Genomic DNA, 14,528 nt, shown 5'->3' on the forward strand with positions numbered 1-14,528 from the left:
GCAAATCTCATTGCGTACGCAATCATGCAAGACACCTTGAACGGACTGCGGTGTGCACGAGCAGTGCGCGGTTTTCCAGGTATCGCGGCAAAAACTGCCGGGGTCCAATGTGACTGCAGACATAGGTCTTTCTCAAACTGGGCACATGTGCTCAGGCGAACTGCCATCTCTGGTTGACTTGCTTGCGGGTAACCTATAGTGAATCAGTACGGTTGTGTGCGTCAGGCGGATGAAGAGCTTACCAATGGTGCCACGACAAATGTCACTATAGCAAGCCCTGCAACAGTGCTCAGCATCTGAAACTTGTTGAAGTCTTTGCCGAGAACATCAAAGCTAGAACTTGGCGTAAGTCGTGTCCCGAAAAGATCAAGTCCATAGGCGAAGATGAGGCTAGTACTTTCGACCAACGCCGGACTTGTGATAACGTTCGTAATGCCCAGCAACTCTCGCTTGTGGTTGAGATACCACTTTGGATCGAATTCGATGGTTGGGATGTACTTGACGAGACCCTCCATCTGCTCATCCTTCGTAGGCTCGCGGTCTACTGGGCGACGAGGGTCAAGTACTTGGTAAGGAATGCCCACGAGCGAGCTCGAATCAGCTAGGACTGCAAGCAGTTGACGACTCGTGATACCTTGTCGAGTTCTCGTGATGGCCAATTTGCTGATTGCTTCTGGAATCTGGTACGATTTGCTGAGGACAAAAGGCTCCGGTGGCTGTTGCAAGCTCGATGAATTGGCCTTCTCGCTCAGTGGTCCTCTGTCGTTCGGCACAAATGACTCGAATAGCTCTCCGACTACCAAATGGTGGCCCTTAGGAGTGCTTTCTGCCGACTCAGCAGTGAAAGAATAGGCAAACCAGTTTTCCGTAATGATCGCGGGAATTGGCTCGGCCAGGTCGACGTTGTGTTGAATGTCGGCATGTAGCGTAGCGCCGGTCACTGTATCAATGACATGGAAAGTGGCGCTTCGAGCGGCATCATTCGCTGTTACAAGCAAAGCGACGTTCGGGCTGAGGTATTTGTACAGTACTCTTCGATCGCCTAGCACTTTGCCAATGGACGCGACTGGGTCGTTGACTGGCCTGGGCACCAAGGTGACCACTCGCTCGTTCTTGGGCGGAAAAAATCGCCATAGTGCGCCATCTGCAGACAGCCCAGATTTGGAAGCTGTCAGGGAGCCATCTTTTTGAAGGCCGAATCTGATGGCATCGGCTTCCGGGAGAGGAGATCTGGCGCTTCCAGGATCGGCAACGACTGCTCCGTTGGTAGCGTTCAAGGCCACTAGTGGAGGGCTACCTTCTACAGTGATGACAACTGCTCCATTCGCGCCGGTCTCCAACGTGGGCCGCCATGTTTCTCCGTTCTTGAGGTGTGCAACATCCTTACTCCAAAGAATTCTGTTCGCCGAGGCAGCATCAATTGCCACCACTCTGCCATTCTTGGTCGCACATGCAATGACTTGATGGAAACCAAAAACGTCGTGACCGACGCTCTCTGCGGTGGTACCGAAAATGCCGTTTTGGATTCTCTGAGGCAAGCTGGTCACTAATTCGGGCAAGTGCTTCAGGTCTCGAATGTGACGCTGTACGCGATGAATGTAAGCACTGACAAAATTGGAGTGAGCTTCCAGCTCGAGCTCATGTGCGAACGACTCCACTTGTGCTGTGGTGGCGAACGTAGCTGAGATGGTCGCTGCGAGTGCTTCTGGTCTCTGCCATGCTGGAGTGCCGCCTCGAATGAGCACCCAGTCTCCGGTCGACACAAGCAGGGCTGTCCGGACTGCGGAGACTTCGCCTGCCTTGACAGATACTTCGGACACCGCATGTACCGGCGTCACTATTTCACCGGGTACAGCACCAACTGCCAGGTCACCGAGCGTCCAGCGACCAAGAACGCCATGGGAGTCTGATGACACCGTGACGACCTCGCTGCTCGTAATGCGGGTGAAGTAGACATTGGCGTCCAGATTGCTAGTCGAGAATGCGCCTTGGCCGCCAACTCGGGGTAGAGAATATGCTTTTGCAATTTTGTTCTTGGTCAGGTCGATGTGGTACACCTCTGCCCAATGCGAAGCCTCTGTCTCGAAATGCACTAAGAAATGCGCGACAGCAGTCGTGTGAAACGGTGCGTGAAGACGGACCCGAGTCACAGCTTGATCTTCGTGCTTTTCGATATTAAAGGTCGTCACCGCTTTCGTTCCAACAATGTTGACCTTGAGCACGGTGTATGCAGAATCGGTCCACGCGATGATGGGAGACGCGGAGTTAGCACCGACCGAGATAATCGTGTCTGCTGATGCTAGCTCGCTTTCCGAACTCAATGCATGCTCATCGATCTTGCGGCCCGTGACAGGATCTAATGCGGCCACCTTTATTTTGATGTATCCCAACATCGTCTTGTGCAGCTGGATCGCGAACACCTCGGTGGCTGAAGCAGACAGCTGATAAGGCTCATCTCCGCTTTCGAGTCTGTGCGTCCATTTCACATCACCTGATGCTCCATCGACGCGATGAAGTGCAGGACGTTCGCCGCCCGTGAGGATGATTGCGTCTTTGGCAGTGGCGACATCTTTTCCATCACTGAGCTCCAGAATCTCCAGGTCTTTGATTTCATGCGCCAATTCTCGGCTCCAGGCAAGTCGGCCATCAGCAGCGCTCCATGCGGAAACTTGGTGGCCGGCTCCAGCAATAACAATATCTTGACCTGAGCCAGCCCGCAAGAAACCGGCATCCGAAAGGTTTCTAGGCAGTGAATGGCGCCAGACTAGCGAGCCATCTCGCGGGTTGACAGCTCCGACTATGCCTTCTTCGGAAAGAGTGTAGATGAGAGATGCCTTGGACGCGGGATTTGGCTGATGAAACAGTGTGGTCTCCTCCTTTGGTAGGCCTAGTAGTGGATGGTGATAGTCGACATCCCAAGCCTCGTCGGCAAAGATTGCGTGCGTCGATCTGAGGAGCAGCGTGGCCACTCCGAATAGTGGCAGGCGCATCGCGTTCAATTCCGAGCTGCGGGCGTGCTACATTGCGTGAGGTGTCTTCGACGCTGGAAGCAGGGCATCGCAGCACGGGCTTGGCACTCGTCTCGGCCCGAACCGGCGGTGCAACATGGACAAGAAGACATCATTGCAAGAAGCTGTACACTAATCATCGGCCCCAAAAGACAGGGTCGAGAGATGCGGCAGTTCGAGCCGTGTCTTGAGGGTGCTGTCCATGATTCAAGACAGCGTATCGGCTTCCCGGCCACTGGACCGATGCTTTGACGGCCGATCGGCTCATCTTTGCCATTGCAAAAGCATTGGAGCAGAGAGCGCCCGCCGCCCGCACCTCGGTGACGTGGATGAGGAGAGTGTGCGCGAACTGGCGGCCATCGCTGCGCAGGCTTCGCGTTTGGGAACGAGATCTGCAGTCAAATAGCGGCCATGGTGGCTTGCAGGATTGCATGAATGATCCGTCAAGATGTGGTTGTTGGCGTCGGCCACGCGGAGATCGCGCGAGCGACAGCCCTCTGTTGATTATCGTCCACATACAGAAGCGTCCCAGGGCCATACTGTCGGGTGCCATCCGGCTTTGGGTTGCGCGTGGCTGTTGCTCCGCTGCCCGCTTTTGCTAGTCCATCTCAACGAGCGGCGGGCAACAGGCCTGTGACTGGACCGCTTTCCAGCCTTTCCAACCACTTCGCCGCAGCTGCGCAACCCGATAGGTGCGCGGGCAGCGAATGAGGTGCTGCGCGGCCAGGAAAAATGCACCAGGCAGCTGAATCTAGCTGTTCGAGACTGTTGCAGGTGCGACAGACGCCGACGGGCATCGGCGGCGCAGCTCAATGCGTCGCGCTGCTAGCTTCCTAAGCGAGGCACGACATGGAGAGAATTATAGTCTCCTCCTGTCTTGTCCTTGTCAGGGAAGCCCTCACGTCGGCGCCGCAAGAGGCACCCTAACTTAATACTCCTAGATCGCTGCCATGGAACGCGACTCAATGGCTCCCCGAGCTACTGCACTCTACACAAAGAGTGGCCATTCCTCTCACCACCACTGCCCTCTTCCACATCCTGCTGCTGCCGTATCCGTCTAGTGCTGCGACCAACCACGCCGCACGAACCCGCCTCCGCGCCCTCGTCCTCGTGTCACATTGGACTGCAAGTCGGTTCTCCTCTGCATAGCGGCCTGCAGGCGTGGTGCAGCTGCTGCAGCATACACTTCTGTGCGACAGACGCACCTCGACCAAACGGTCGTCCCGAATACGCACGCTCGGTGCTGAACAGAACCTCACGGTGCCAGCAGAGACAGCCTCTCCAGCACCCAATGCATCATGTCTCGGGCAGGGCATCAGAGAGAATACCACATCGCCGTGCTGGGCTCGGGCGGTGTAGGCAAGAGCTGCTTGACCAGTGAGCCTGCCATCCTCGCGCAACGTCCTCGGCGCTAACCAGAAGCAGTGCAATTCGTGCAGGGCGTGTTCGTAGAACGATACGACCCAACGATTGAGGATTCATATCGCAAGCATATCGACGTCGACGGCAGACATGTGGTCCTGGAGATCATGGACACTGCGGGCACAGAGCAATTCAGTGAGTATCCACATTGATAGATGATCAGCACAAGGCAGCGGCTAACGTTTCACAGCTGCAATGAGGTATGCAAACACTTATGCGAACTGGTGCAGCGCAGCCTTCACTGACGATCGCTCAGAGACATGTACATGCGACTCGGCCAGGGCTTTCTACTGGTCTTCAGCATAACCTCTGCATCCTCCCTCCGCGAACTCGTCGAGCTCCGCGAGCAAATCGTACGAACGAAAAACGATCCGTCGTTTCCCATTGTCCTGGTAGGCAACAAATCAGACCTCGAGGAAGATCGAGCAGTGTCACGAGCAAAAGCATTCCAGCTGTCACAGAGCTGGGGCAACATTCCATATTACGAAACGAGCGCACGAAGAGCAACGAACATCAACGAAGTCTTCATAGATGTCTGCAGGCAGATCATCAGGAAAGATTTGGCAAAAGCAAGGCCGGAAGATGGGGATCGAAGACACCGGGAGCGCAGACGAAAGCATCGAGAAAATGGGGATCATCACGACCGTGATCGTGGCCGCAGAGACAGAGGCGGCTCGAAATGTACGATACTATGATCAAACACAACGACGACAGTCTCGTCAGCACTCCATGATCGCAAGGTCGCATGTCGGGTGAAGCTTCGAGGCTATAATGATACACATTACCCGAGAACCCGGTGTTTCGCAGAATTTCTGCACCTACACCTGTCAGCTACACCTGTCAGGACCAACGCTTCTGACACGCCCACAAGTGCATTTTCCACTGTGAGGTACAGAGGTGCTGAACAAAGGTGTAGGGCTTATCTCGGTGGTGACATCAGCATCACAGACTGCACGCAAAAAGTCTGCAGGTGCTACATACTAAAAGCAACTAGCGCTAGCAAATACTGCAAGGGACATCCAACAACCAGGTCACGAGCTTGCAAGTCAAGTCCTTGTCGCGCCGCGCGCCGAAGTACACGATGCATACGACCGAGTAGGTGTGAAACTGTGCCGCGGAAAACCGACACGGAACGAGTCATGGGAGCTTTTTTGCGGCTTCCGAAATGGTCAAGTACACGACTGACAGACAAACCGATGTTTACACCCTCGCGCGATATCTGGAACTTTGCAATCACGAATGTTAGTGAACCTATTTGAAGGTCCAACAAACTCACAACTACGAGCTATACCCGGCTGCCGGTCAGGGATTTCACTGAAACACCGCGGAACGGAACGTGGAAGTTTTGCAACATTGAACGACTCGGCATGCCGACCTGTCGCGGATATGCCATGAGTAGTTCTCCCGCATACGGACACAAAGGCAAAGTCAACGACATGTGAAGTAAAATCTCTATTCAGCTCCAAACAGCATGCACACAGCTGGAAGATAAGGTGAACATAGCACGACCGATCTATCTCTACGCATTCTCAAGCCAAGCAAAAGACACTCTCTCACGCAACCTCCTTCTTCTCCATCTCCAACCCCTCCGCAACATTCCTAACCACAACATCCAGATCCTCATTCTCCAGTCCCAGTTCATTCATCGCAAAATCTTTCCTCCCCTCCCAATTCGCATCAATAGCCCCCAACAACCAAACCAAATCCTCAATCGCCTCTTTACTCCCCTCGTCCCTCTTCTTCACCCTCTCATTCTTATACTCCTCCGAATCCAATCTCTTCACATTCCACTTCTCCCCCGTAACCCTCTCAAAAGCTCCTAGCACCTCATTCTGCGAAATACAAAAACTCTGCACATAAATCATTCGATTCGCAGTGATTTCTGGTCTTTGCAGAATGCGAACTGTGGCGAGGGCGACTTGGGCGAAAGATGATGCGGACCATTTTACGTCGCCGGAGTCGAGAATGTCCATGGATCGGGTGGGGTACCAGATGTGGAGGAATTCGAGACTCCAGTCGAAGAAGTGGCCGCAGACGAGACTGGTCCAGGTGAAAGTGGGATTCCCTTTGGCCAAGGAGATGAGGTATTCACGGAGGGCGGATTTGTTGCGGTATAAGGGGACGAGGTCTTGGGTTAGGGGGCTGGAGGAGTCGACGGAGCCGAAGTCGGCGGGGATGAGGCCTGTGGGTGGTGAGCAAGGCGGCTATGGAATGAGTAAAGGAAGTGTCGAGAAGGTACTTACGTTTGATGCCGGCGCGTACGGCTGCGTCTGCGATGCGCTTCTGAATGTCTACTTGATTGCCATTGATGGTGATGACGACGGCGTCGTGGCCTTTGAGCACTTCGACCAGTTCATCTACTTCGAATGCGTCGGATACGAAGGCTTCTTTTGGGTATTTTGACTTTGATTTGGAGGACTTGCGCTTCAGGACTGTGATGTCGAAGCCATTGTCTTTGAGGGCCTTGTAGACGCTTGGCCCTATATTGCCATCGGCTCCGAGCTGGACCACAGACTTGATGGACATGTTGTGCTATGTCACTGCTTCGCGATTCTCACGGCGTGAGATCAATTTGCCGCTATGCTCTAGAATCGGTCACGCGTTTTGTTGGGGCAGATGTGGGTGATGTCTGATCATTTGTTGTTATTGTTGTCGGTTGTTCGCCATCTGAAGTGACTCTTGCGGAAGGCATTGGGTCGGTTTACAGAGCGGCTTGCGTTGCCGAAGTCCGCCAGTACCGATTAAGAAGGTTATGCCTGGGAGAGCAAGCTGAGGATATGGTGGACTGGACAGTGTAGATATTATCGCGATATTCACGTCGAAGTGCAATTATCACTTTGCAAGGGAATGACTGGACTGTGCTACTGGGCTGGCGGTCTTCTGCAGATTCGTTGAAGCTTCTGGCTGGCTTCGGAGCTGCAGCCGTGACTGCGGCCGAGCTGTGCTGGTCCGCACTGTTGTTGCTGGTCTGACTGCATGCTCCGACTCTATGCCGTGATCCTCTCTCCCGCGGGAGTTGTCGAGATAGCGTGGAGGTGAGCAATTTGAAGTCCTCCAATGGCCCCCAAAGAAAGCAGAAAGAAGCGCAGACCGGCAGAAGCCGATCGGAATCAATGGTCACTTTAGCCTGTGATTGCCATCGACGGCGGAACAAACACGCTCACGCCTTCATTGTTACGGCAAGCTCGGATGCCTTGCTGGTGGCGAGAGAACGGATGCAGTGTTGTGCAACGCCAGGTTGATGTTCATCGGAGATGAGAGGCAAGTCAGAAGCAGAAGTGTTGGCGACAGATGGCTACGCCTATCCGTGCCTGTTCTGTGTTTCGGGCAAGCGTCGGCGAATGAGGATGCGGCTTCTCACTCTGCTCCGACAAGGCGGAAGTCAGTGAGCGATTGGAGAAATATATGTTGAGCAGTGATCGAGCGCTGGTCTGAATGAAAGACAGTCGACATCATAGTCGTGGCAGCGGACAGACAGAATATTTTGTCCGTATTGCAGCCGGCGTTGTTCGTCAGGTCTTGCTAAGCATCCACTGTAGCGTCATCCCGTGGCAACAGCGAAGCAGGGTCTCCAGCCTGGCAAATACCCCTCCACCTCCAAAACATTCAGCGGAGGCTCAACAAAATCTTTGATCTCACTCACACCAACAACAACTGCAACTCAACTACCACGACTGCGACTTGAACATCCACACACACTGCAATCATGTCTTCTTCCCTCGACCAGCTCAAGGCCTCTGGCACCGTACGTACTCCCGCTTCCTTCCACCGCCGCATTCGTCGGCATATGAATGACTCGAAGCTGATGGAAATCTATAGACCGTCGTCTGCGACTCTGGTGACTTTGCTACCATTGGCAAGTACAAGCCACAGGATGCCACCACCAACCCATCGTTGATCCTCGCCGCCTCGAAGAAGCCAGAGTACGCGAAGCTCATCGACGAGGCTGTTCAATACGGAAAGAAGCACGGCAAGAACATCGACGAGCAGGTTGATGCCACACTAGACAACCTCCTTGTGCAATTCGGCAAGGAGATTCTGAAGATTGTGCCGGGCAAGGTGTCGACTGAGGTTGATGCGAGATTCTCGTTCGACAAGCAAGCTTCCATTGACAAGGCTCTACACATCATTGAGGTACGCGGTCTATGAGTAAGGTGTGCGCAGGAAAATGCTGACTGTGGGAATAGCTCTACAAGGAGGAGGGAATTGACAAGTCTCGCGTGCTGATCAAGCTTGCATCGACATGGGAGGGTATCCAGGCCGCCCACGAGCTCCAGAGCAAGCACGGTATCAACTGCAACCTCACCCTCATGTTCTCGCTCGTGCAAGCCATTGCTGCTGCTGAGGCTGGTGCTTTCCTCATCTCTCCATTCGTCGGCCGTATCCTCGACTGGTACAAGGCCAACACCAAGCAAGAGTACAACGCGCAAAACGACCCAGGTGTCAAGTCGGTGCAGCAAATCTTCAACTACTACAAGAAGTTCGGCTACAAGACCATTGTCATGGGTGCATCCTTCCGCAACATTGGCGAGGTCACCGAGCTGGCTGGTTGTGACTACCTGACCATCGCTCCAAACCTCCTCGAGCAGCTCTACAACAGCACTGATGCTGTGCCAAAGAAGCTCGCCTCGGAAGATGCAGGCAAGCTCGACATCGAGAAGAAGAGCTACCTCAATGACGAGCCAGCATTCCGCTTCGACTTCAACGAGGACACCATGGCCGTGCACAAGCTGTCTGAGGGCATTAGCAAGTTTGCAGCTGACGCAGTCACGCTCAAGGATATCCTCAAGGAGAAGATCAACTCTGCATAGATTGGGACGGGCTGGATTGTGAAAAGCAGATGAGGAACTGAGGGCCACATGCATTAACGAGATTGAATGCCTTTTTGTAGCGAATGAATGAAAATACCCAAATGCACCAGATTTCCTTGTTCAGAAGCTGTGCCATAGAAAGAAATCACTCTCGGACTGTATCCGCGTTTAAAATGTCCGACTTGGCCAATTCGCTTGCAAATCAGGAATGCCCACAGCGAGCATCTCACGGCCGCGATCGGTTGTTTCAGGGCACGTCATGGCGAGGTGGGGTTCGCGCTTTCCCCTCCATCTCCGAGCTGTTGCAACACTTTCCTGCCTGCCTTCGAATCTTTTCTCCAAACACAACAGACGTTCAACTCATCAAGAAACATCAAAGGGAACCCGAAACCAAATATATACCGACAAAAACACCGCCACAATGGTCAAAGCAGGTACGTCGAGTAGCGTACCAGTCTCTCATTCGCCCAATGCCGGGGTTTGGTGGAGCTAGTCATCGCAAGAATGAGCAGGTTTTTTGCTGTTACTCCTCATTCGATGCACGCGGCGGTTTGTTCATCAAGGTGAATGAACGTGACGGGCGCGTGCGTGCGTCTGGGTAACGCGGAGACCTGCGTCAGCGGTGGCAGCTCTCACGGCGAGGGGCCCGAGACCATCAATGTCACAAATTTTGATCCGCAGTTGTGCTTGTGCTGATATGTCATCTCCATCATAGTTGCCGTCCTCCGTGGTGATTCCAACATCAAGGGCACCGTGACCTTTACTCAGGAGAACGAGGGTTCGGCCACGACGGTGGAATGGGATATCACTGGTCACGACGCCAACGCTGAGCGTGGTATGCACGTTCACGCTTTTGGCGATAACACCAATGGTTGCACCAGTGCTGGTCCTCACTGTGAGTACCTGTCCGACATGCTCTGTCTAGTCCATTGTGGAGTAGCATCCGGCTGACTGACACTCTCTTACCAGTCAACCCACACAACAAGGAACACGGTGCACCAGAGGACTCAGAGCGCCACGTCGGCGATCTCGGAAACTTCAAGACCGATGGCCAGGGCAACGCAAAGGGCTCTGTCCAGGACAAGCTCATCAAGCTGATCGGTCCAGAGAGCGTTCTCGGCCGTACTGTTGTTGTGCACGCTGGCACTGATGATTTGGGCAAGGGCGGACACGCTGAGAGCAAGAAGACTGGTAACGCTGGTGGCCGTCCAGCTTGCGGTGTCATTGGTATTGCTGCATAAGCTTTGCCAGATTGGCAATGGATACATCAATGCAATGAGGAGGGAGATATGTCTGGTGTGATCACACATGGGCAGCAGTAGTGGTATGATGATACGATGATGTGAATGAGAAAAGACGTATGTGTAGATGAATAGTACATACATACTATCGGCAAAAGCACAAAGTTGATGGTATATTTGTTCTTCTCGCTGCACTGTGAGCACGATGTCTCACCTTGTGGAACACGCATTGATAACGAGCTTGAAGATAGGAAAATATGACATGAAAGGCGATATGGCTTTTGAGATCACATGTATCTATCCTCAATTCCCAGCAATGCTCCAACAGAGCAAGACACGTCCAGCCGAGACGTGCATTTCACCCAGCCATTCCAGGCACCAGATTTCTTACGCTTTCACTCAAGATGCCAGTATTTCTTGAGCAGCCCAGTAGATCGATCCACACTTTTTCGATTGACAAAGTAATCTATGTAGAAGTACCCGAACATCCAACAAAGTTGTTCCCGCTAGCTCCAGTGTGAGTAATGGCACCAGCGTATCGTCCAGCAGTATTGAACACAACACGGTCTGGACCGGGTGAGCCACCAGTGTAGACGTTTCCACTCTGCAGGATGGGGAATTCTTGGTATGGACCTGAAACAGCGAAGTTGAAACCTAGATTTTCAAATGGTCAGTCGAAACTTCGAAGTATGTGGAAATTGTAGGTTGTTTCTTACCTTCACGGTTGTTATATTGATGAGGATAGTCGTTGCTGCCGACTTGTTGGCCGTTTTGGTAGTATCTGTAGCCTTGGTTGAGGGCTGCGCTGACGGCGCCAGAGGAGTAGGAGAAGCTACCGCATCGGGTGGCGGATTGGCGTTCGATGAGCTCGGCTGGGGCTGCGGTTGGGGCGGAGACGGTGCTGACTGCGAAGAGCAGAGCGGTGGTGATGAAGGATGTGAGCTGCATTTTGGCTTTTCTTTATATGATATTGAGGAGCGAAGGTGGTTCGAGTGAGAGGCGGTTTCGCCTGGGCTGGGCTGTTCTGGCTGGGTGACCTGGGGATTTCTGGGTGAGGTTTCTGCTGCTCGTCTCCTAGGAAGGCTGTTGATGAGGGGAGTTGGAGATCCTGTACTTATACCATAGTCAATGTAGCTTTCGCTAATACTGTTTTGCAGCGTCTATCACTTCGCGGACGAATAGCCAAGTCGAGCTGAAGCAGCGCACCACGTTCCCTATCGCATGGCAGAATGTAGGACACGGAGGACAGCGCTGCCAAGCTATAGCTGCACGACCGCTGATCCAGAGTACGAGCGGCATGAACAATGTTTCGTTGCTGCACCGAAACAGCCAGTCAGCCGGCGTGAATGGCAGTAGACTGCAAAGTCACGATAGTAGTGATCGACAATTTAGGCGATGGCCCCAAGGCTTGTGCAGCTTGGAAGGGAAGGTCAGATGCAGCGAGTAATGCTACGTTGGATTGACCTGAGAAGAGCTTGGAGAGATAAGACCATACAGCATTGAGCATTGGCGCACATGGGCACAGGTGATGTTAGCTTCTTGGGCCCCGTTTGGACAAGCGGGCAACGCGCTCGTGCTGTGTCTCGGACGGAAGCGCTGCAGAAGGGTTGATCATGTTACGATAGGTGAGGGCGTCGTCCAGTAGAAAAACGAAGAGTTCGGAGATGTTGCAGGAAAGATGTGAGGTTTGGAGCCAAGATCGGCATGAGGATTTTGCGCGTTTGCCCAGAAGCAGAAGGAGCTTCCGGATGGTGTTGTCCTATTGCTCCCAAGATCTCATTCGTGCAGCAGCGCTGCCTTGGTTGATGTTGCGCTTGCTGCAGGCACGGAGCTGAAGGTGTGCGCGGGTGCTGCGATGCTGTTCGTCGAGAGGTTGCGTTTCACTTCGCCGAGGCGAGAGGCGAGCGCCGCCCGTTGTTGCATTCTGGACGACAAGTCGGACGTGGTGCTCGTGCTCGTGTACGCGGGCGTACAACTTGCTAGGCGGGAACTTTTAGACGTCATTGATATCTTGTCCTGCATGTGAAAGGTAGGATGAGAGCGACATTCCTTACCAGTTTGCGAAGAGTAACAACAACACAATCGAACATTGGAGCTCTGAAGACATTTACAGTACAGCTTCAGCAACAACGTCACCTACCAAGCTCGACCAGACCATTACACAACATGCCTCAGAAATCCGGCCTCGTAGCCAACGAAACAGTACGGCAATCCACTCAATACTCTGCCCTCGAAGGCCTCATCACAAACGCCGCCGAAGCAAGCCCTCTGCAACGATTCTGTGAGCCAGTCGAGCAAAAGCTACAATCAAATGAGGCACCAGACGAGATAGAAGAAGAGTTGAACATTGGCTGGAAAGCCATCATCACAAGAGCAGCAGCTACACCTCATGGAGAAAGTGGTCGATCCGCTCTGGCTGCATTTCTGGTCAGCTTGTCGCAGAAACGAGCAGATGGGCAACAGCCTGATAGCTCGTATGGCACAGTGCAAGATATGAAAGTGTGGCAGGACCTGCCGACATTTGGATGGTCTGTGAGAGATGCCTGGAATTTCCGTACGTTCAATCAACATTGTGGACGAGAGGGAAGCAGTGTATAGCTTTCGACATTTAGGATGATTTGACTGATCTCTCATAGCCGCTGAGGACAATGCTCCCCTAGAAGAGAAGCAGCGATGGATAAACGTCAATGCCTTCGTCGCCACGCTCGTCGATCAATTACAAGATAAGGCGAACAATAATCCCGACCTTTCGCTTTTCGCCATTTGGACAATCCGAGACGCTCTTGAGGAAGACAACGTATCAGATCCTGCTGTGGCAGCAGCCAGTGTTTGGTTCATCTATGCAGCTTCTGCATTATTGAACTTCAGCAAGAACCAGAAGTCGTTCGAAGGCAAAGTGGCGAAAGGTGGATTTGCTCATAAGGATGCGGGCTGGACAGGTTATTCGCCAGCGAGATGGCAGGTATGGCAGCAGAGGCTGGATAACATCAGAGGTGAGGTGAAGAGAGAGGAGACCAAGCAGTTGGTGCAGGCTGCCATTGATGCTATCGGCAAGACCAGTTGAGGTGACTGGTGTGACTGTTACAGGTCGTGAAGGAGGAAGTAGCAATGCCAAATATCTTGAAAATGACCTGGTGTATGCGGTGCATGCAGCAAAAGTTGTCGAAGGTCTTTCTCCTCCTGGCCATTGCTCTTGATGTGGTTCGCGAGAGGACACGGCTAACTGTAGGATTAGGCTCAAGGTGAAACGTTGAAAATATCCGACGCTTATGCCGACATTCAGGGAGACCTGCGGACGGAAAGTGAGGAGATTGTTTTGCGGATCATACTGGCGAGCATCACAACGCAGTTCTACCTCGTACACCTCGTGAAAGTCGGGACAACGTGTGTGGCCCAAGCCAGCTGAAGGGTAGGTGTACGAAGGGATTCTGTGGTGCAGCAAGCGCGAGTGGTCGCCCATTGCTGTGTGTTCACGATTCATGCGCGCAGATCTGGTTGCGTGGTTGAGAGATTACTCCGGCCTGGTTTGCCAAATCAAGCTGATCGTCGAGCAAGTTGCGCAAGCCGCTCGTTCCATGCGAGTGTGCAGAGTGGCTGACCAGCCATGTCTAATTGGGTTTGCAGTGTTGATGAGCATCTCATAAAAATCATGAGAACCGGAGACGTTCATAAGCTCGTGACTTTACCCCTTCTCCACACTGGAGATATGGCAATTTGACTCTGCCATGAGCGACAGAATTTACCAGTCGGGTGGAGGAACTGCCAGAGTTGACAGAGATGGGATATGGTAGCTCCCGCAAAGGGTGCAATATCAACCAGTCATCTCGTTTGCCAGCTTCATCCGCTGCAGGATTGGAGACCGGAACGGTTCGTGGTGTAGCAGGGATCTCGCGCAATGAAGTGTTTGGATCTCCGGTGGTATGCCATGCTGCACGAGTAAAGCCGCAGTATAGAGGGGGGTCTCGCGGGTGTCCCGTTATTTGGATATGATTGGTGGTGAAGGATCATTTCGCTGCATGGCGTACCTGCCAAGGAGAGATTCGTGT

General features: G+C 53.1%; 7 protein-coding genes across 7 annotated transcripts; 4 read left to right on the top strand and 3 right to left on the bottom strand.

Moving 5' to 3' along the window:
• Positions 1-151: 151 nt before the first annotated feature.
• On the bottom strand, positions 152-2,990 carry RHO25_009895 (uncharacterized protein; the record flags this gene model as incomplete). The annotated part of the gene is made up of 2 exons (XM_023601417.2): positions 152-193; positions 243-2,990. 2 exons carry the CDS (start codon positions 2,988-2,990, stop codon positions 152-154), a joined length of 2,790 nt encoding a protein of 929 aa, XP_023453688.1.
• Positions 2,991-4,306: 1,316 nt separating this feature from the next.
• On the top strand, positions 4,307-5,125 carry RSR1 (Ras-related protein rsr1; the record flags this gene model as incomplete). The annotated part of the gene is made up of 4 exons (XM_065603228.1): positions 4,307-4,385; positions 4,434-4,565; positions 4,621-4,630; positions 4,687-5,125. The coding sequence occupies 4 exons, from the start codon at positions 4,307-4,309 to the stop codon at positions 5,123-5,125; spliced, it is 660 nt and encodes a 219-aa protein (XP_065459300.1).
• Positions 5,126-5,983: 858 nt separating this feature from the next.
• Positions 5,984-6,956, bottom strand: RHO25_009897 (uncharacterized protein; the record flags this gene model as incomplete). Its single annotated transcript, XM_023601419.2, has 2 exons — positions 5,984-6,612; positions 6,674-6,956. 2 exons carry the CDS (start codon positions 6,954-6,956, stop codon positions 5,984-5,986), a joined length of 912 nt encoding a protein of 303 aa, XP_023453684.1.
• Positions 6,957-8,136: 1,180 nt separating this feature from the next.
• Positions 8,137-9,241, top strand: RHO25_009898 (uncharacterized protein; the record flags this gene model as incomplete). Its single annotated transcript, XM_023601420.2, has 3 exons — positions 8,137-8,175; positions 8,250-8,564; positions 8,618-9,241. 3 exons carry the CDS (start codon positions 8,137-8,139, stop codon positions 9,239-9,241), a joined length of 978 nt encoding a protein of 325 aa, XP_023453683.1.
• A 421-nt stretch (positions 9,242-9,662) lies between these two features.
• RHO25_009899 (uncharacterized protein) lies at positions 9,663-10,482 on the top strand (the record flags this gene model as incomplete). Its single annotated transcript, XM_023601421.2, has 3 exons — positions 9,663-9,675; positions 9,957-10,136; positions 10,211-10,482. The coding sequence occupies 3 exons, from the start codon at positions 9,663-9,665 to the stop codon at positions 10,480-10,482; spliced, it is 465 nt and encodes a 154-aa protein (XP_023453433.2).
• A 466-nt stretch (positions 10,483-10,948) lies between these two features.
• On the bottom strand, positions 10,949-11,430 carry RHO25_009900 (uncharacterized protein; the record flags this gene model as incomplete). Its single annotated transcript, XM_023601422.2, has 2 exons — positions 10,949-11,136; positions 11,199-11,430. 2 exons carry the CDS (start codon positions 11,428-11,430, stop codon positions 10,949-10,951), a joined length of 420 nt encoding a protein of 139 aa, XP_023453566.2.
• A 1,218-nt stretch (positions 11,431-12,648) lies between these two features.
• Positions 12,649-13,546, top strand: RHO25_009901 (uncharacterized protein; the record flags this gene model as incomplete). The annotated part of the gene is made up of 2 exons (XM_023601423.2): positions 12,649-13,036; positions 13,119-13,546. The coding sequence occupies 2 exons, from the start codon at positions 12,649-12,651 to the stop codon at positions 13,544-13,546; spliced, it is 816 nt and encodes a 271-aa protein (XP_023453443.2).
• Positions 13,547-14,528: the final 982 nt, after the last annotated feature.

This window comes from Cercospora beticola, chromosome 6, assembly GCF_033473495.1.
Source record: "Cercospora beticola chromosome 6, complete sequence".
In the NCBI taxonomy this organism is placed as follows: Eukaryota; Fungi; Ascomycota; class Dothideomycetes; order Mycosphaerellales; family Mycosphaerellaceae; genus Cercospora; species Cercospora beticola.